This window comes from Pholcus phalangioides, unplaced genomic scaffold (genome assembly GCF_987345545.1).
Source record: "Pholcus phalangioides strain wild (caught in Gottingen) unplaced genomic scaffold, Ppha-v1.0 ptg000009l_1, whole genome shotgun sequence".
Lineage (NCBI taxonomy): Eukaryota > Metazoa > Arthropoda > Arachnida > Araneae > Pholcidae > Pholcus > Pholcus phalangioides.
The window spans coordinates 28,092,776-28,114,058 of NW_028301602.1; the positions used below are offsets into that span (position 1 = coordinate 28,092,776).

At 39.0% G+C, this 21,283-nt stretch overlaps 1 protein-coding gene across 2 annotated transcripts in view; it reads right to left on the reverse strand.

Moving 5' to 3' along the window:
• The window catches only part of LOC149082637 (T-box transcription factor TBX1-like), a 68,545-nt gene that overhangs the window by 4,545 nt on the left and 42,717 nt on the right, over positions 1-21,283 (reverse strand). For both annotated transcript variants that reach the window (XM_089235905.1, XM_089235904.1), the window contains exons 5-7: positions 20,472-20,624; positions 11,122-11,189; positions 6,277-6,410 (exon numbers count right to left, since the gene is read on the reverse strand). In XM_089235905.1, the coding sequence (XP_089092031.1) occupies positions 6,277-6,410; positions 11,122-11,189; positions 20,472-20,624 (355 nt within the window). The remainder of the gene's footprint in view (positions 1-6,276; positions 6,411-11,121; positions 11,190-20,471; positions 20,625-21,283) is intronic.

Below are 21,283 nucleotides of genomic sequence, written 5' to 3' on the forward strand. Positions count from 1 at the left end.
GCCCCGGGCGGCAAAATAACAAAAATGACACGGCATGTCGTGCGGGGAGAGCTGTCAAAAGAAATAGCGTTTTAAAGTGAAATATGTTGGAAAAAAATGTGACCACTTTCAACATCCAGCAGAGCTGCCCAGGGTAATCCTAACCCATGTTCCCCCGTGATGCCACGGGCTTGGTCCTCATGTCCATGGTGGGGGGGGGGGGGTCTACATGACGAAATTCAATTGGGTACTACGATTTTTGAGTGCAAGTATGTAAACATGTTAATTGAGTATATACATACTTCAGCTAAATATGAGGGGCCCCAGAACATGACTTTGCTCAGAGACCCATGACGGTCAGATGGCCATGCTTAGAACTTCCACAAGAAAAAATCTCACTGAACTCCATCCCATCGTAGACCAATGGTGATGAGTCAGGAGTGATGATTTATTATGTAGAGCCGTTTGATCATCTTGTATGTGTTTTGTGTAGACCTATTTTCCCCATACAGTTCGGCACTTGGGAGAAGAATGATCTTTCTCTTATCCCCCCTTTTTCTGCATCCATGCCTCTCTCTGTGGCCTGGGGTTCCAGAAGATCTTATTTATTTTTTTTTTTTCATTTCAAATTCAGTTCTGATCGAATTTCATTCAATAAGTAGAAAGCTCCTGGATGAAGGTAGGGGGCCCTAGGTAAGTGGGAGGGATCACAAGAAAAAAATATGGTCGAAAGGGCGGCACAGTATAATATTACACATGAGTAGGGTTACTAACCGTCCTCCTTTTTGATCTCATTTGAAGCATGCTCCTACATTTCCGAAAATTCGCCTTCTTGTCCTCCTTATCAGGTTTCCGGAATTATTTTTCTCCACTTTGAAACATAAATTTCTTCATTGATATGAGTGTTTTCGTGTTTTTTTCCCCACACGCATTCACCAATTAGCCATCGAAATTCTCTTAATTTTTTCTGAATCTGCTTTTTTGTAGCGGTTCTGTTTTAGAGTTGAGAAAAACTATTGTTATAGCCAGTTTTTTTGGTCGGAACTGTGGCGCCGTCTATTGTGAAAACCGGGAAAAGTGACATTACCAAGGATGCGCGCGCAGGCTTCCTCCATTTTCAATTTTCGAACCTGGTAACGCTACATATGAGATAAACACGTCTTTGAACTAGAACTTCTGCTGCCACTTATCAAATAAAACTCTTATAATTATTCGACCGAAATTGATGACAGGTTTTTTATTAATGTGCTGCATGGAAAAAAATAATATGGTGTGTTATCGTATATAAATATTTATTTCATAAACAGTAATTTTATTTAAATCATCAAATTTGCCTCAAAATTTTAACAGTTGTATTTGATAGGTGGCAGCAGAAGTTCCAATTCAAAGATGTTTCTCATATGTAACATAATACTATACCGCGTTGTGTACTAATTTTTCAATATTTTCTAGAAGGCATATTTACGCTGAAAAAATTTTATTTTCGCCCGTTTATTGGTTTTGGACAAAAGTTACTAAGAAAGGTATCATTTTTCATGATTAATAAGTTTGCAAAATATGGACGTTTAGAATCTCTGTGACACGGAACTAACTATTCATTCTCAGAGATTCTATTCATTCTCAGTAACTATTCTTATAATTAATTCTTATAACTATTCATTCTCAGCAAAAAAACTCTGTGACACGAAACTAAATATTATTCATTCTAAGAGTTTTTTGCTGATCAGAAAAAAATTTCCCCATACTGTATAAGATATGTTATTTTGCCATTCTGCACAGATATCGAAATTCTGTGCGCAGAGAAACAGGTCTGTGCAGGTGGAATGAAAGACAATATTTCCCCCACAAATCTGGGGAAGGGGGGAAAATCGATCCTTGGTACCACCGAAAAGCAGGCTGATGTTTAATATTTTTTGTGTCATAGAGATGACAGCAGGGGTTCCTATTGTAAGAATATTATTTATTGTTCACCTACTCGATATGCGACAAAAAAAGCGTTGAAGTGAAGTTTCCAGAAATTCCTAAACATGGACATGAGGACACATGCGCGCATCTTTGGCTATGTTGCTTTACACATGTTTACAACAGACGCGCCACTACACCAACAATGGTTTTCTACCAAAACAGAACCGCTTTTAATATGCACACATTCTTACAACGGGGCTTTTCAACGGAGGGGGGGACCCCACCGTCGCCACAGTGGTGGTCGGCTGAAGTTTGTTTCCTGTGGTTCCCAACTTCGAGGCACAAATGCGAGCCGATCTCCCCATTAAAAAGTCTCGTCACAGAGAGCAACAGGCCTACAACGATATAATTATTCAATCATAACACTTCACTCGTAGTTAGAAAAACTAGTGGAAGATGGCAGCACTACACATAACAAGCATTATACAGAAACAAACTTCACGTCAGGTTTCACTACACGCACATTCCAACATGTACCAATTCGTTAAAGGTTCCGCAGAGGAATATGGACGAGGTGCAAGTGTGGTTCAGTAGTAGTAGTAATGGGGGGGGGGTGTTATTAATTATCGGGCATTGAGTTTTGTTTGTTTCTGAATTGAAGAAGGAAGAGATTGCCTCATTCTTCAAAAACCACCCAAGGCCGTCCTAACGTATAAGCCCACCCGGCACAGTCCCGAGGGCTGGAGCACAGGGCTATAGGATAATTAGCAGGAATGTTTTCATTTTTCTTAGCGGAAATTCGAGGGCCACATAATTTTTCTTTGCTTGGGGGGTCACCTCAGGGGATGCAGATTTATAGTTTTGTCGTCTTGGGCTGTACAAATTTTGCCAAATTTCACCCATTCTAATCTAGTTTTCTGGACTACTTATTCCATCAAATTAGCAGCCCTGGACTATAGTCCGCTTAGCCCCTCACACCGCAGATATGCATCTCTATTTCAGTCACTTTTTTGGTCGTTCATACGCTTTCACACCATGTAGGACACTATTTTCTTCCCTCGCTCACTAGGTTACTCATTTGGTCACTCACATGCTTGCATACTCTGTAGGTTAGTCATCCAAAGTGCGACTAACCTACCCTGGCCTGGATTTTTTTTTTTTTAAATGACACTATCCCGATAAAATACAAAACAAGGAACAGCCTGCTTTTGAGTATCAGTACTAAGTAAGTTTCCTTTGAAATTTCCCCGGGTTCCTGGATTTAGGGTTCCGTGACGTTTGATCATGCGGAAGCCCAAAAAGTTATCCAATAAATCTAGTTATCAAAGCGGAATTCCAGTTGGAAACTAGTGGTATAGACCACAGGTTTCCAACCCTTTTGTAGTGATAACCACTACCTGTAAGCTTCATCAAACGAAAAGCCGGTTTGGCATACGTACGCATGAAAAATTAGTATGATTTCAGTCCTTGGATGCAGTTTGTACAACGTATTAATTATATTAATTGAGACGTTGTTCAAGTGCTCTCAAGCATGAAATCGGACACGAGCATCGAGCACGTTGGGTGCTTCAAGGAGCATCGTGGTGCTCGCGAGAAAAACGGGTTGAAGATGCCTGGTCTAGACGGTATCCACTCCAGGGCTGTCTTAAGAGGATTAAGGGGCCCCGGGCCAAATGTTTTTTTGGAGGCCCTACCAGGTAAATCCTAGAAAATTTCAACCGGATCTCATTTTTGTGAACCCCTCTTCTCTTGAGGCCCTCGGGCTGTGCCCGCGGTGGGCCCATGCGTTAAGACAGCACTGATCCACTGGTATCAATCAATGTTCTTCTTCCTGTAGCATCGTGATTATCATCAATATCATTGCCAAAATTTTCATGGACTTAACGCCGAGTGGCTAACATACATAATTTTGTATGAACAGCGAGAACAATTGTTCGAACCGCCTTTGGATCAGAGGCACATGATGAAAACGTTGAGGGACCGAAAAATCGCCATTCGTCCCGTATGTGCGAAACTCAACCCCTTACGCAGGAGGCGGAATGGTGCGTTTCATTGTATATTCACGAATATTTTGGCTTTACAAAATTTATTGGGAGGAGGAGGGAGGGGGGGGGCTCAAATGACCTCAGGCCTTAGGTTCCGGCGCCTACGCTTTGGACGCAAATATTTCCATATCGAGAAGTCCCCGTTAACCTTCAGGAAACTAGCCTAGTTATCCATGGATCGAGGGCAAAGTCGAGTTGGAAATGGATCATTCACGGATGACAGGAGCAAGCTCATAATTGGGTAAAACATGCGCACGTACAACACAGCAAAGAGGATTCGAGATGTTCAACATACTTTTCTAAAAGTAGAGGCTAGGGTGCTAAAGGTATTCGGTGCCTAACAAACTTGAGAAAGACTTATAATTCGTCATTTCTGGAGAGCAAGATTATGACAACCGAAGTATGGATGAGGTTCAACATCGTCCTTAGGGGAAAAAACACTGAACGGGCCTCTTCTCTAGAGGTTGTGTGACAGTTGAATAAATTGAAAAAAGGAAGCCTCGACCTTTTCTACTTCCCTCTTTCGGCTTTTATATAAGAGTAAAACCTCATTACTGTTTCTGAAAAAGCGTTTCTAGTTCACGTTCCACGCGATTTTTCGCTTGGTTCGGATATAACATCGTTCATGATCATTTAGGAAAAGCAGGGAGGGAGTTCGTGTAAACTAAATGTGGTGGTGTTTCTTTAGTTAAAGAGCTGGGTACGCCCTCGTCGTTAGTGTGGGGCATTCTCAAGACGAGACGGGAATCTTGTATTATTACGTAAGTCCTAGGCGTAGAAAAGGAAATTTCTATTCTTTTTTAAGGCAAAAATACAACTACTTTTTGTCTTTCTTTCCGTTGTCGTGTTGACGATTTCGCGGGTCGAGGGCCTGAATATTTTTCGGGGACCCCTTGAACCCTAATTTAAAAAAAAATTGGTGAAGGGGTAGGGGGAATCAGCATCTAAGACATAGGCCTGTATAATACACAATATTACATAAGCTTGTCATAGACCTGAATATTGCGGAAAAGTTTCAGAATTGATGAAAGCCACAATTTCCGAGTCAATAAAAATCCAAAATTAAAAAAGAAGTAATTTTAGAATTTTTTAAAAATTTAGAATTGGTGAAATAAGTCAAGAATATGTGAAATTTCAAAACTAATGAAAGAAATAGTTTCAGAATTTGTGAAAACAATAATTTCTGAATTGTTTTCTTTAGTAACAATAATTTCCGAACATTAAAAATCCAAAATCAGAGAAAGAAGTACAGTAATTGTACAGGAATCTTTAGAAAATTCAGAATTGGTAAGAGAAGTAATTTCAGCATACGTAAGCTACATGAAAATTCGGAATTGGTGAAAGTGTGTAATTTTAGAATATGTATCTTACATGGGAATTTAGAAAGAAACAAATTCAGAATTTAAAAAAAAGCAAATTCAGAATTTTAAAAAAAGGCAAATTCAGAATTAAAGAAAGCAGCAAATTTAGAATACATGAAAATTCGGAATTAAAGAAAAAAATAATTTGAGAAATTTTGCATAACTCTTAATTAAACAAAGAAGTAATTTCGGAAAATGTATTCGAAAATTAAAAAACTGATGAAAGAGAAATGTAGTTTCAAAATCAATGAAAATTCAGAATTGGTGAAAAAAAAATTTCAGAATTGATGGAGATAATTTCAGAATTTTTTAAAGAAAATAAATTTTTCTTTAATTCTGAAGAAATAGAATATTCGGAGAATAAAAATTCTGAATTTTTGTTAAAGAAATTATTTCAGGTGTTTGAAAAATTCATGATTTCATAATCAGTGAAAAATTATTTCACATAATCAGTGAGTGAAAAAGTACTCCATGGTTTGTGGAAGGCAATTTCAAAATTAGTGAAGGAAATGATTTCAGAATCAATGAAAATTAAGAGTTAACGAATCAAATGCTATAATTTCAGAATATACAGAATTTATGTCATCTTAATACAGTTGATCCCGCTTATAACGTTCTCCCGTTTAGTGCGACCTATTTTCATGTTCCCATCTCAAATTCTCATTATTCCGTTTAAAGCGTTTCCCGCTTACAACGTTTTTCCATGGCAGTTTCTTGAAAAACCTTATGAGCGGGACCCACTGTAAATAAATAGGTCCTCAAACGAAATATTTCTTATAAAATAATAAATAATTCGGGGGCAGAAGTTGTTTGGCTCGATATCCTGGACCCCGTCGTTCCACCCGTTAAGAAGCCACTTTATGCTGTATTATGATTCGAGTGATATGATGCATCAAAAAACTGGAAGTTATTCTCAAAAATCATGCACAATAAATAGAAACGAATTGAAAATAGTTCGGTATTTTCGAGTAAATGAAATGAATTACCTTTTTCGACTTTGCCGTACGGCTGGTTCTGGCCGATGCCCATCAACTGGAGAGAGCTCGGTCTGTGCTGGTTCCTTGGTCTTTGACCAGGGGCTACGTGAGCGAACATTTCAACTACACCAGCGGGAAGGGACCTGAATAGCAAGAATAACGAATGATGAGCCGAATGCGTTTATTCAATCTGTTCGATACGTATACAAAGATTCACAGTTTTGACATTTTTAATGAAGATCTTCGCCACTCAACTACGTTTTCATAATTTAAAACGATGAATGACGTTGGAAAAAATGCTGATTATGATTCGAAGCAGAAGAAATTTTTTTTTTTTTCATTTTTAATTATTTTCATTAAGAAAACATAATTTTAATAATGTGAGTTATTTTCACTAATATTATGTAACGTGCTCAGAAACTTTGAGAAGTTTTAACCAAGCCCAGATCCAGAGGAGGAGGGCGATGGAGGCGATCGCCCCTCCCAAGATCCAAATAATATGGGGGGGGGGGGGAAATTGTCTATCCCGTAAAATAGGGAATGATCCTATACATCTATACCAGGCATCTTCAACCCGTTGCTTGCGAGCACCATGGTGCTCCCTGAGGTATCCAGAGTGCTCGATATTCGTGTCCGATTTCGTGCTCGCGAGCACTTGGTCATCGTCCCAATTAAAAAAACCATGGAGGAATTGCATTAAAGGATTTAAGAGAGTCATCGTCATTTCATGCATGAAATGTCGTATGTTAAACTTACCGTAAGGGTGCTCTTCTTTTGATGATGGGTATAGGCAGTGCTCGCAACTGGAAAAGGATCGAAGACCTCTGATCTATACAATAAGTCGCTTCTCCGACAGATCGCCCTGGATCCGCCTGCCTCCGCTTAATTTGTATCTGCCTCGGCTCATCAGCAGCTGAAGATGCCTGCCTCCACTTCATTCACGACTCTGAAAATATCTGCCTCCGCTTTATTCCCACTTGAAGATGCCTGCCTCCGCTCCATGCGTAGCAGAAGATTTCTGCCTTCGTTCAGGCGTGGATGCAGAGGAGGGGCGATGGGAACGACCGCCCATTGCTAAGAGTCGAAGAATATGGGAAAATTTACCTGTCCCTCAAAATACGGGACGATCAAACCAACTCACACAATTCGCTCCACCTGTCACATCTTTCTGTTTCCGCGCGCCTGGTTTTAAGAGCCAGGCCGTAATACAGTAATTTCTTAAAATGCATTGTTACCGGCAAGCATTTGTTTAAAAAAAATTGCACCGAACTATTATTCATCAATTGTTGTCTGCAGGTTTCTGAGCAATCCATTGTCCTCATGAGGCTTAGTTCATAAATTATGGTCCCTGAGAAAATTGTTTTGGATAAATTTGGATAAGAACATTGTTTTAAGAATAACTGTTGATTGCTTTAAGAATAACTGTTGATGAGAACATTGTTTGAAGAATAACTGTTGATGAGGTTATTGTCGAAAAAACATCTATTGATAAGAACATTGTTGAAGAGACCTGGCCTGCTCGAAGATATGGGGACCCGACTATAAATCCTGGTGTATTTCTTTTTTTTCGTGGTTTCAGGAAATAAGAGAGGACGTATTCACTCGTCATTAAGACTAAGAAAAGAAGAACGAGTTCACCGTCTGGTACTGGTGGAGGAGTTCAGTTCTGTAGTCAAATCAGAGAAAGGAGCCTCCACCTATACAGGTCTGACACTCTTCCAACTACTTACCTGAATATACCTGTTACTGCAACGGCGAATCACCGTCAAGCAGAACTGGTTTGGTGTTGAAATGAAATAAGAGTAGAATATTTTTCTAATATCCAACAGGGAAAACTCAAACTCAGAGGAGGCGTGGCCTAGTGATCTCGGCATAATAATTGCGAAAATTCCATAAGCGGGGATTGACTTGGAAGTTTGGGGGGGGGGGGGCAAGGTCATTATTGCTGGGGGGGGGGGCACGATGATGATGATGTCAGCTCATATATACATATATACATTAGATCAGTCGACTCCACCTGTGACGCTGGGGGAGCAATGCCCCCCCACGCCCCCCACCCCGTATCTGCGCCCATGGAAAATTCGTCTTTAAAAAGTGATTCCTACTCAATAAAAATTCATATAAAAGTAACCTGTTACTTATAACGTGTTGTTTTGTAAGCATTTCTAATTTTGAGCATGATTAAATAGCATGAAATAACTCAATTTTGGATAATATCATTTGAGGAAAATAATAATAAAGTTTACAAGCAACATTTCGAAATTAAAAAAAAAACCTCTTTAGCCCAGTTTTCGCCCCAAATCCGAAAAAGGGACCGCGAAAATCTCAAAAAATCCCGGCGCCCATTTTAGCGAATGGTTGTCGTCTCGGTTGCGATGATTGATTGCCACTGATGACGCCATCCCAATGTAAACATTATAAACTCCCCACAGCAACTGGCATTTTCCATGGGGGGGGGGGTCAAACTCAGTATCAAAAAGTTCAAACAAAAAAATTGTCTATCAAAAATGCCCTCGATGTTCAAATCTGAGACTTATTGATGTCCAAACTCATGAACATGAAACAATGTTGATGATCAAAACGTACATTTTACCTTTCCATGGAAAAAGCCATTGGAATTGTATCAGAGATGATCTCGAATGGCTACAGATCAGAAGGTTGGCGACGGGTGTGGTCGCACAGGGACCTCGCGCTCAAGAGGGCCTCGCACTCACAATAATAGAAAATAAAAAAAAAATTGAGGGGGGGGGGAGGGTGGGAAGGGAGAATCGGGCGAATGAAAAAGGAATTGGACGCTTATAACATTTTCGCTTAGTACGACTTATTTTTTTCATTTTTACAAATAGCTACTTATCGACATTTCCCGTTTGAAGCGTTTTCCCGCTTACAACGGTTTTACGAAAGTTTAAAAAGAAACGAACAATTACACACACACTAGATGTAAGTCACACACAAAAGACAAAACTTCATAACTCGAAATTTATGAAAGAAATTAGTTCTTATGAAAGAATAAATACCCCCACAAAAAAAAATCAATGAAAATCAGAATTTATGAAATAAATAGAGAGATAGACGGCTGTTTTTTCCTCAGCCCGATATATCAAGGAAACAGATAGTTTCTGGATATTATGCCGAGGTGAACTTGGAAAGAAAAAGCATCTGGTCTCCCCCAAAGCAGAATATGCCGGAATGTGCGACGTACGTCGCAGAACAACCAGTGCTGTTGCAGAACAATCTGGAAGAATTTTAAGAAAAGTGTAGAAAAACGCTATTATGTATATGTGAATTTTTACCGCAGAACATTTTCAGTCAGCTGAGGGCTCGTTGTAGAACATCACAAAACATTCTGCTTTGGCGCTGGTCTCCACCGGGACTAGAACCCAGGCCCTCTTGCAAACCGGACAAGCATGCTACCATCTACACCACTGAAAACACGACCCTGCCTTCCTTATCTCATGCACTGTGGCGTGAGGTGCTGAAATAGAGGCACTGAATTTCAGCAGAGATCAGATGACTTTTCTTTCCGAGTTCATCTCAGCACAAAATCTAGAAAATATCTGTTTCCTTGATATATTGAGCTGAGAAAAAGTATCTCTACCGTCCCGCCTGGGGGCTATTTGCTGAAGTTAAGAGAGGCTACTAATGCCTCTACTTCTGCGTGTCTCGCGGCAGTGCGTGAAACAAGGAAGGCAGGGTCGTGTCTGCCCAGTTTACAAGAAGGCCCGGTGGAGATCAGATGACTTTTCTTTCCGAGTTCACCTCAGCATAACATCCAGAGCATATCTGTTCCCTATGAAAGAAATAATTTCACAATTTAAGAAAGAGCTTTGTCTTTAAAGGGCTCTGTTCGTCCTTTCGTTAAAACGCCACTGAACCCGAAGGGAACCCCACTCCTGTTAAGGGTTACCCTGCTGCAGATAACCAGTACAACTTAACGCACCGGCAAAACCAGACCCATGCCCCCCTCCCCCCCAGTCCCACAAGGGTAGGTCTGACTGGGCTCAAGCAAGGAGTCCAAAGACGATTCTTGTTATTTTTTGTTTTTTTACACTATAAATTCACTATTGTGGGTCTTGTAAAAACTTTGGCCTGGGCTCGTGAAAGATCTGTCTAAGGCCCTGTTACATGATGTAAGGGGGGGGGGGGGCATGCCTGCCCTCCTAAAGTATCATAGCAAATGACATCAACAGGCTAGTAAACATCCGCTGCATCGCTTTACCCCAGTGCCCTATAATGGCCTCACGGACATTTTACGGCCAAATAGGAAGGATTCAAACTCCACAGGAAAATTGATTATCAGTTCGTTATCCTATCGGAATCTACAGAGCAATCAACCAGCTTTAGTGTTGGCTCCGTCATATACATCATAGTGAAAGAAAACCTACTCCAGATGGCGATGGGTATATAATGTGAATTCCGTAATATGACCTAAATGGTCATCACAGATGTTCCAGAGACAAACTGAGTTTTATTTTTTTTTGTGTCTGGGATGCCCCTGTTTTCTCCCCATTTGCTGCCCGTATCCTTAGGAGTCTGACAAGACAGCTCGGAATAATTCATCAGAGCAAGGGCCCAGAGTAGTTGTACGTACGTATGACTGGAAAAAAAAGTTTTGCTTTGATAAGGATCTGATCGCATCCATCATGTCTTTAATCCGTGTGCCAGACAGTAGTTGGCAGTTGAACCTTTCTTCTTATTCTTCTTCAGAGAAAGAAAAAAATGTCTTTTGTTTTTCCTCCACAATATGTACATCTTTCTCATTCGTACCATGAACTCGCTGCGTAAAATTTCAATTGCAAAAAAAAATAAATTAATAATTGCAAAATGATTATTAATTAACAGAGATGTATTCACCATTCTTCAGTGTCGCAATCCCTGAAACCTTTGGCGAATGGGTTACTGGCTATTTTTAACTGCGTTATCTGTAAAAAAAAAAATTATACAATTAAATAATTAACAATTCATAATTTTAACAATTAAATTTTATACAATTATTAATTAATATTATTGATAAATAATAATTAATTAAATGAAATTGAAAGCATGTTTTTTTCAATGACAGGATTCATCTATTTCTAGAAGAAATTCCTAAATTAGAGGGCAATTTGATTTTCCGATTTAAAAAATTGCTTAAAAGTTTATGGCTGATGTAATGCAATGTCTAATATGGAGGGGGCGGTAGCCCAGGTCGATAAGATACTCGCCTGAAGTGACAAAGGATGTTCGATGCGCGAGTTCGATCCCAGGTTCATCCTTGTCAGAAAACTTTACAGGGGTAAAACAAAAACGGTGATATGACCACAGAAAAAAATTGCTACCGCAGGGAGTCCCCCCATCGAGGGTTAGCGCACCAACCTCTCAATGAGTATAAAAAAACAAGCCTGCAGTTCGGAAGCGGCAATAAATTGTAGGTCCCGGTCTGAAATTGGCCCTCGTGTGCAGAAAATGACCGTGGTGTGACAAAAATGATCAAATGATCTAATATGGAAATTTGCAACAAACGTAAATCCCATTCTTTTAGTAACTTACTTCTGAACTCTTTCCCATCCACAAATGTGTGGGTTGCTTTTTCTCACTGTAGAAACTTTTTTTAACCTCAGGGAGTTAAGCCCTAACTTAAAGGATTGTGTAAGTTTTGAGACAGGGATATTTTAAATATGAACTTTGATGGGCTTTCATCAATGGGCTTTCTTTAGCACTTATTAGAGTTGAAGTTTCAGGAGGCTTTTTTAAGATGGCTGAAAGGATGGCTGTCCAGGAGAAAGTGCCTCCGGGAAAGCGTGATTTATTACATAAAATTCAGCAATAAAATCCTGGAAAAAAATGGCATTTTGAAGATGAAAATATACCCTGCATTATCTTGGCTGAAAAAATTTGAGTGAAATTAATTATTTCTTCACACACACACACAAAAATGAAAATTTGAAAAAGAAAATAGAAAAAATAGCATTTTTTGAGTATCAAAAATACAAAAACATTTTTAAAAATCCAAGAAATGAATGTTCGGGTCTGAAAGGGTTAAGCATTACCTTGCACTAGCGGTTCTCAACACTCGTGGAGCCCTTTCTAGTTCACTGATTTATTTCATTTTCCTCGAGCGGCTGCGGAGCCCCCTGAGAAGTACACTCGGAGCACCTGTTGAGAACCGCTGCCTTACACAAGAGCAGTGGTTCTCAACTTGGAGTCATATGTCCCCCACTTGTCGTCCTAACATATTCTAACGGGCCACGGATGAAAATAAGGTGAAAGGAGAACCGTGATAGATTGCAAAGGGGACCACGGAGGAAAATCAAGCGGAAGGGGGCCACAGAGAGCTATGGAAAAATTTCGAAAAATAAAAGTTTTTGGGTGGAACATGATAGTGCGAATATTTTCAGAATCCAGCAGAAGCTCCCACTAAACCAGGGCCATCATAGCCCATTGGGTCCATCCGAGCATTGAATCCATAGGGTCATTGCTCATATGATGAGATATCCACTGTGAGTTTTGAGAGTAAAAGCTATCACTTTCCATTTAAGTACACCACTCAAAAATCATCCTCAGAACATAGCTCTGCCAGAAAACCCAAGATGGTGAGACGGCCCTGCATAAAACCACCACTTGAGGAGGAGGCTCACTTAACTCAAGCCCAGGGGTCTGAAGATTTATACCATATTTATGCAGGGTTACCAGCAAAATCTGCTTGATCATTTCTCTGACTAAAACTCAAAAGTTTCTCTGACAAAAATTCGGAAATTTCCCAGACCAAAAGTCCTAAAGAAAGAAATATTATTCAAAATCTGAACCCCTCCCAAATGTTTTAAAGTTTTCTGTTTTTTTCCCTACCACAGAATTTTTCCCTGTATATTATGACACATTTTTTTCCATATTTCCCTGTGCCATTAGTCAAATACTTCACTGTTTTTCACTACCATTCTTTTAATTTTCCTGACTCTCCAGGTTGCTGGTAATCCTGTTATACAGTAAAATTTTTGTGCACAATAAATTTGCACAAAAAATCAAATCAATAAGTAGAAAGTGTTTCGCTTCTGTATGAGGTTGGTGGGGGAGGATAAGACATGAACCCACCCCCTCCACCTGAGAAGAAAATATAGTCCGAATAGGGTCATGGGCTGATGAAAAGGTTAATAATCGCAGGCTTAGAGGTGTCGTGCTCTGTGCGACCAAGATGGATATCGTTGTGCCCTGAGCGACCAAATCTTTCTACATTCTTTACTTGGGCAAATCCTTTCTTTTGTGATATCTTGGTAAATATAGTAATCTTTCAATTAGATTTCCTTTCTGCAATTGAAACTTCCCCCCATATCATCAATATAGGTGGAACTATAGGAATACACAACTATAGATACCGTTTAAACGACCTTCTTGAATATCTCCTTAATGGGATTTTCAAATTTACACGACGCATGGTGGGATATTTTACCCTAAAACCTGGCCAAAATTATTTACACATTTTCAGTGCACTATTTTGAGCTGAAATGTCGGCTAATTTATCGTTGAAATGCTAAAATAAAGTAGCGTTGCGGGATAAATTATGTAAAATATGAACATATGGCAATATATTTTGACATAAATTATATAAAATTCCTTTTTCAAATCATAACTTTTTTCTGTTATTTTTTCCTTGAAATTAAATAACTAGAATCAATAACGACGCTCACATAGGTAAAAATTTAATCACTTCAATTGAATGAACTATGGTTTGATATAGTCATATTTATGTTAAGTTTTCACAAAACTGTAACGACTGCTAATTGTAATGAGACTAATGACTGAGTTTTTTCTATGTTATGTTATCTAAGGAAAAATGGTCTGTGACGAAAGTGTTTGTGAAACACTGAACTAGTCATCGTGTCATCGACATCGTCAAATATGATCATATTTTAAATACAACGGATAATAAAAATTTCCGACCTACATTTCTACTCATTTTCATCAAGTTTTTATACTACCGCAACTGTCTTTGGAGTCTAGTGCGAGAACAGCTTGTCAAACGATGCGATGGGCTGAGTTTTAAATATTGTGTTCTACACAGGAACTTTTTGGTGTGCGAAAATCCGAAGTTATGAAAAGAATATCTGACAAATATCTTTCCGATCTCTACGTACCCTAACGTGCCACGCGACACACCGTTGGAAACTACTGACTTAATTGATATTACAGCCTGACTTCGATATAACGTCCACCTTCGGGACCGAATAAAATTGAGTTCACCAGCGGGGTGACTTGAAAACGAACAAAACTTTTTACAAATTGGGATAGCAGAACCAAAAAAAAACTGACCGTAATAGGCGGGATGACGTTAAACGTGGTCAACGTTGTACTGAAGTCTCACTGTATAATGTTCCTCTGAAAATCTCTGGTATCAGCATAAAATACAACGGCTCCCTTTATTACACAAATAGAGTAGCAATTCAATTATAATGCCATGACATGAGGGATGGCCCCTTGTTGTGGAAGTGAACAATAGAAAAAGATTTGGTCGCACAGAGCATGATTTTTCCTTGGTCGCCCAGGGCACGTAACCGGCTTAGAAGAGCATCTTCTTTTCTTCAGTCGAATTTCAACCCCGTGATTCTTCCATGGCTTGAACTTATTTAATCTTCAACAAGTAAGATTGCAGGAGAATTTCTGAACCGTTCACAAGAGAACATAACACTACTTATGAGACATTTTAAAAGGCTGCAGAATTATATGCCATCATTTATGATAAGAAATATTTAAATTTCTTCTGTTCCATCAGGTAAATGCGTGTAAAAAAGTTGGAGAAAGGAAAAGCTGAATAAATTCGTAATCTCCCAAACCGGGCCAATATTAAGAAAGGTTCAAACTTTTACGACTGGGTGTCAGAGCAGCCCTTTGGGTTGTGCGACAGGTGCGGTCACACCAGACCGCGCACTTACGGTAATAACAATTTCTTTCATAAATTCTGAATTGTGATCAATTCTGGAATCATTTTTTTTTATTCTGAATTGTGATCAATTCTGGAATCATTTTTTTTCATTCTGAATTGTGATCAATTCTGGAATCATTTTTTTTCATTCTGAATTGTGATCAATTCTGGAATCATTTTTTTTTATTCTGAATTGTGATCAATTCTGGAATCATTTTTTTTTTATTCTGAATTGTGATCAATTCTGGAATCATTTTTTTTTATTCTGAATTGTGATCAATTCTGGAATCATTTTTTTTTATTCTGAATTGTGATCAATTCTGGAACCATTTTTTTTTATTCTGAATTGTGATCATTTCTTTTTTTATTCTGAATTGTGATTAATTCTGGAATTACTTCTTTTTTATTCTGAATTGTGATTAATTCTGGAATTACTTCTTTTTTATTCTGAATTGTGATTAATTCTGGAATTACTTCTTTTTTATTCTGAATTGTGATTAATTCTGGAATTACTTCTTTTTTATTCTGAATTGTGATTAATTCTGGAATTACTTTTTTTTTATTCTGAATTGTGATTACTTCTTCTTTATTCTGAATTGTGATTACTTCTTCTTTATTCTGAATTGTGATCAATTCTGGAATTACTTCTTTTTTATTCTGAATTTTGATTAATTCTGGAATTACTTCTTTTTTATTCTGAATTGTGATCAATTCTGGAATTACTTCTTTTTTATTCTGAATTTTGATTAATTCTGGAATCACTTCTTTTTTATTCTGAATTGTGATTAATTCTGGAATCACTTCTTTTTTATTCTGAATTGTGATCAATTCTAGAATCACTTCTTCTTTATTCTGAATTGTGATCAATTCTGGAATCACTTCTCCTTTATTCTGAATTGTGATCAATTCTGGATTCACTTCTTCTTTATTCTGAATTGTGATCAATTCAATAATCACTTCTTTTTTATACTGAATTGTGATCAATTCTGGAATCACTTCTTTTTTAATCTGAATTTTCATGGGAGCTGGAATTATCTCTGTTAATTATTATTTTTTTTTTCAATTCATCGATTCTGAATTTTCACTAGTTCTTCGACAATTTCTTTTATTTGATCCAAATTTTGATTTGTTTTGAAATGGAATTTCTTTCATCTATATTCAAAATTTTCTTCAGTTTAAAGTTCCCATTAATTTTTTTGGTTAATTTTCATGAATTTTTAATTTGATCATTTGATCATTTTTGTCGCACCGCGGTCATTTTCTGCACACGAGGGCTAATTAGACCGGGACCTACAATTTATTGCCGATTCCGAACGGCAGGCTTGTTTCTTATACTCATCGAGAGGTTGGTACGCTAACTCCTCGATGGGGGCCCCCTGCGGTAGCAATGTTTTGCTGCGGTCAAGTCGCCGTTTTTGTTGTACCCCTGTGCCAGGAAAGTTTTCTGACAAGGACGAACCGGGTATCGAACTCGCGACACCTCTAAACATCCTTTGGTACTTTAGGCGAGTATCTTATCGACCGGGCTACCGCGCCCCATGAATTTTTAGATGCCGATTCCCCCGCCTTGAAATTATTAAGAGACCTCTGGCCCCCGCTACCTTTTTCACACTAGGCCCAGCGTCTGGTAAGGGCGACCTTGCTGGATTTAACTTGAGCATCGCGGCTGAAAGGAGTAACACCCACGCAATCCACCAAACTCCCAACACTCTAAACACAACCACATACATCATTGCTATTATGTCTGTAATATTGACTATGATCCAGAACGCAAGGGAATGTGTGTTCCTTCAACCTTCCATAGAAGGGATGTTTCTTGCCACACCCCCCCCCCCCCTAATAGAAACTCGGCCAGGAGAACTTTTGGCCCTGGAGGCGATAAATCTCACAAATCTAACCACTTGATTAATGGCTCAGAAGAGGGCCAGAAGCATTCCACTCTTGGGGATTCGACACTGCTAAGGAAAGAGCATTAAAAAAAAGGATACGTTTTCTTCCACGAGCGAGAGTATTAGGTGTCAAGGGGGTTTTAGGAGGGTGCAAAACTTCACGAACCAGGCTTATTGCTGCCATGGGGCTTTCTTTTTTCCCAGGGTGGTCTCCAGCCCCCTCAAAATTTTGCAGCGGAATTGTTAACAATCGCTACTATAAACAATTCAATTCAGTAAACTGAAGACGCGAAAAAGAAGGGGAAAAAAATGGAATGTGGAACTTCGAAAAACACAAGTTTTTCTAGGAATGCCTGGAACTTTCTCCGATTTCCCCCCTTGCCAATAAATTTACTCAGTCTCGCACGTGCACGCCGTCCATTGCCACACGAAAGCATCAAGATACTAGTCAACGTGTATAATCATGGTCACTGCTTTCCTATGGAATCATAAGTCACATTGCCGTCAAGCTATAGGGTGTCATTTTAAACAGCCACCCACCACGTGGAGTGAATGGCATTGACTTCTTTCCAAACAAGATGCTGCGATTGTTATGATCGGAAAAATACGGGAGTTATATGTAAACTGTCAAAGTCAGAGGTTCCTAACTTTTGGGTCGTGACTCAAACTCGGGTAGCATTGGACTTCCGAGAATGGGTCGCACAAATTCGTTTACAGCCAGGGACTCTAGGGCTACGGGTCACGATCCAAGCTTATTTTACAGGGCTTCCCAAATGAGTCGTAAAAATTCCACTTACAGTTTTGTTACAAATGCACTTATTGCGTCATTGGTTTCATTGATCTCGAAAAAGAGAGTCCCACGTGTCGCAAAGTTGATGTTGTTGTCGAGTATGGGTCGCTGCTGAAAAGGGTCAAGAACTCCTGGTCTGAAGCTAGGGCCGGAACTAGGGGGAGGCAAGGGAACAACTGCCCCTGGCTGAAAAATTTAGCGGCAGCAATTTTTTTTTTCATGTGAGAACAAAGAACACCGTAAAAAAATTATCGAATTTTGTAGTGGTTGAGGGCGGCAAAATCATGTTTCCCCGTTCGGCAAAATAACACAAAGATCCTAGTTACGATCCTGCCCAAAGCAGTGGTTTGTAAGAGATAATCCGTAGACCTCGATATGTTCCTGAACAAATCAGAAATCAGGATTAAAATAAATCCAGTGAATATTTCATAGCGAAAGGGTGTTTGCTCCTGGTGTTCTCCGTGTTCGACAAAAAGATCTCCGGGTAAGTTGAAAAACCAGTGGTGGAGCATTTAGCGCCCAGTGTGGTGCAGTGGTAAGATGCTCGTCTTCAACCACGAAGGTTTCCGTCATGGTCCACGTGTTCGAATCCGGTGAAGAACATGAAAGATAATTCTTTACCAACCGGGCCTGGGACGACCACTGGTAGATGGCGCCTTCATTTCTCACACAACTCCACTGGTTGGAAATCGCCTTATGGTGGTATATGACCGGAGTTGGTGTGCGATTACGTAGTAGTCCATGTGAAAATTGCGGTTGTGTGATTATTTCAGCTCGAACCCATGGAATTAAGGCGCTGTATACCTCCAGCAGATGCGTTTCTAATCTTCGCTCAACGTATCCTAGGTATATACTGTGACAAGTGTAAGATAACAGATGAGATGGCATGGGGGCCCCCTTTCTAATTGCTTTTATGGAGGGGGATTTATTAGGATGGACCTCCATCTTACGACTGCCAGCTTCATGGCAGAATCTGGCACAGGGGACCCGTGAGCCTCCCCACCACCAAGACTATTAAAAATATTTTTAAATATCTTCGTAAAATGATTAAAACATCGAAAGAAAATATATTTATATGCTATCTAAATCAATTTCTGTTAATTGTAAAAATTGTAGAAAACATGTATGCACATTTGTCTTCGACACAAAGAGAAAATAGAATCGGAATATGTATACATCACAGAAATATGGGATCTCTGCATATTATCATAACAGACAGTTTACTTTTTAATTGATAGATGGCAATCTATCAATTAAAAAGTAAACTGTCTGTTATGATTTTTCAAGTGAAATTGATTGTTAGTTTCAAACAGGTATGCAGCATGAAAACGAACAAAATCCATTGTACTACCATAAATTATTTGTTTTTTGCTGCATACCGGTGTAAACTTTATACTACAAAATACCGGTAAATATGTGCTTATCTTTGCCCGCCCCCCCCCCCAATTTTAATTTTTTGTAAATACCAAAAAGCATGTTAACTGGTATTTTTTGGCGCATAAAATTTTCTCCGATATGCAGCAGAAAAATAAAAGTATTACTCCCATTTAACTCTCATTAACTCCATTATAACCTCCCATTTATGCCGGTTACCGAAAATTTCCCCTTGATTTCGATGGTCTAAAATGAGGAAACGCGGTTGAAGAAAACTAACTGAACCGTACAAAAGCATCACGCTTTTGTGCCAATATGCAATCCATTTTCTCACAATTCGACACTATATCATGCCCTGAACATTTTCTTTCTTTTTTGAGATTTCCCGATTTGTATCAGTGGATTTGCTTTGTTTTTATGAGAAAAACTTATCCCGGTTTCTCGGTCTCATGATCTGGATAACCTAACCCACGCTAGCCGAGTCTGGTGACGTGCGTTGATTCTGTAAGCGAGGTGAATTACTTCTTTTCCGACACCACTGAGTGGAGAAAATTATAGCAAGCGGTCTGACCAATTTTAGATTTTTAGTTAGCGCCCACATTCCTTTTGAATTTACATTCTTTCAAAATTTTCATTAAATACAAATACAACGCCACAACAGGCAAATGCCCAACGAGGGTTATGTAATTTAAAAAAATTACATGACATTTTATTCAATATTGGAAATAAATCAAAATTTAAAATTTTTCCAAGTAAATCTTGAGATAATATTTTCCAGACACGTAAAATTGTAATTGGAGCATCCATTATTTTTCAAGTTACATGCCTGGAGCTTATAGTCCAGTTCAGTAAATTATACCAATACAGTAGTAAGAAACCTCAAAATAAACAAAAATCGATATTTTTGGTCAGCGAGATCGAATACTGTGGGTCATGAGATCAAAATGGGTGGTTGCAGCTGGTTTAAACCGGTGTGATCTGTCCTTATCATTAACGAGGAGTGCCGCAAGATATTCGAGGAATTATTTATGTTCAACGATGTAGTTCTAAATCAATATGCCAGGAGATAATCGATACGCTGATCTCATTACCAAGAGCCTAAATATTGCAAATACAGTCGGATCTGTTCATAACGAAGTCAGAAAAACAGCCAAGTGAAATGGAGAAAACTCATCACAAGTGAAAATTCGCAATATCCGTGTTCGCTATAAGCGGGTCCGACTGTATTATAATGGGATTACTATGCTTCATGACTCACCCTATGGTTCTGGTACGCTGTGACGGCAGTGAATTTCGTTTCCGGGAAGACGAAAGTCTTGAAATTCTCCGTCCGACTCGAATCTTCTCCTTTAGGATTATTATAAACAACGTGGAACCTTGGCTGATACCTGTGCATCGAATTCAATATGATCTGTGGAAAAGAGAGAGATCAAGATAAAATCGGCCACAGACAATAATATAACAGAGTTCTTCGATAAATAACGCGTAGAGGATCAGAGGAGTTGGAAGGGGAGAGAAGGACCCGTGCCTATATAATAGGTTTGCATAAGCAAGCCAATATCGGGACTCTGGGCAAATGCCCAGCGTTCTACTGCTCCAAATGAGACAAAATTTGCAATACAGATAATTTTCAAATGTTGCGCTTGTCATTTAATAAATAAGCACAAAAAAGCATATTTAAAAAAAAAGCACAAAAATCCGTCGATAGGTGGCGCTGAAGCACACGCAAATAATGAATAGGCTTACATATAAATGCTAAATAGGTAGCACTAAAGCTGCTCAATACGCCCCCTCCCCCCAATTTTGAACAACGGGCTCTAATCGGTGCCATGTTCTGGATATCTATCTTGGCAGACTCGCTACGTTCAGCTGTGGAAAAAAATGATTTTTCAATCAGAGCACTTGGTTCAAAACGAAATGGGCCACATCGAGCAGTTTTAGTGCCACATATTTAAATGTTTGAGCATGGTCCATGTTTATGTGTGCTCCAGCGCTACCTATCGAGAGATTTTTGTTCTATTTGTTTCTTTATTTAACAAATAACAAGCTTATCATTTGAATTATCTGTAG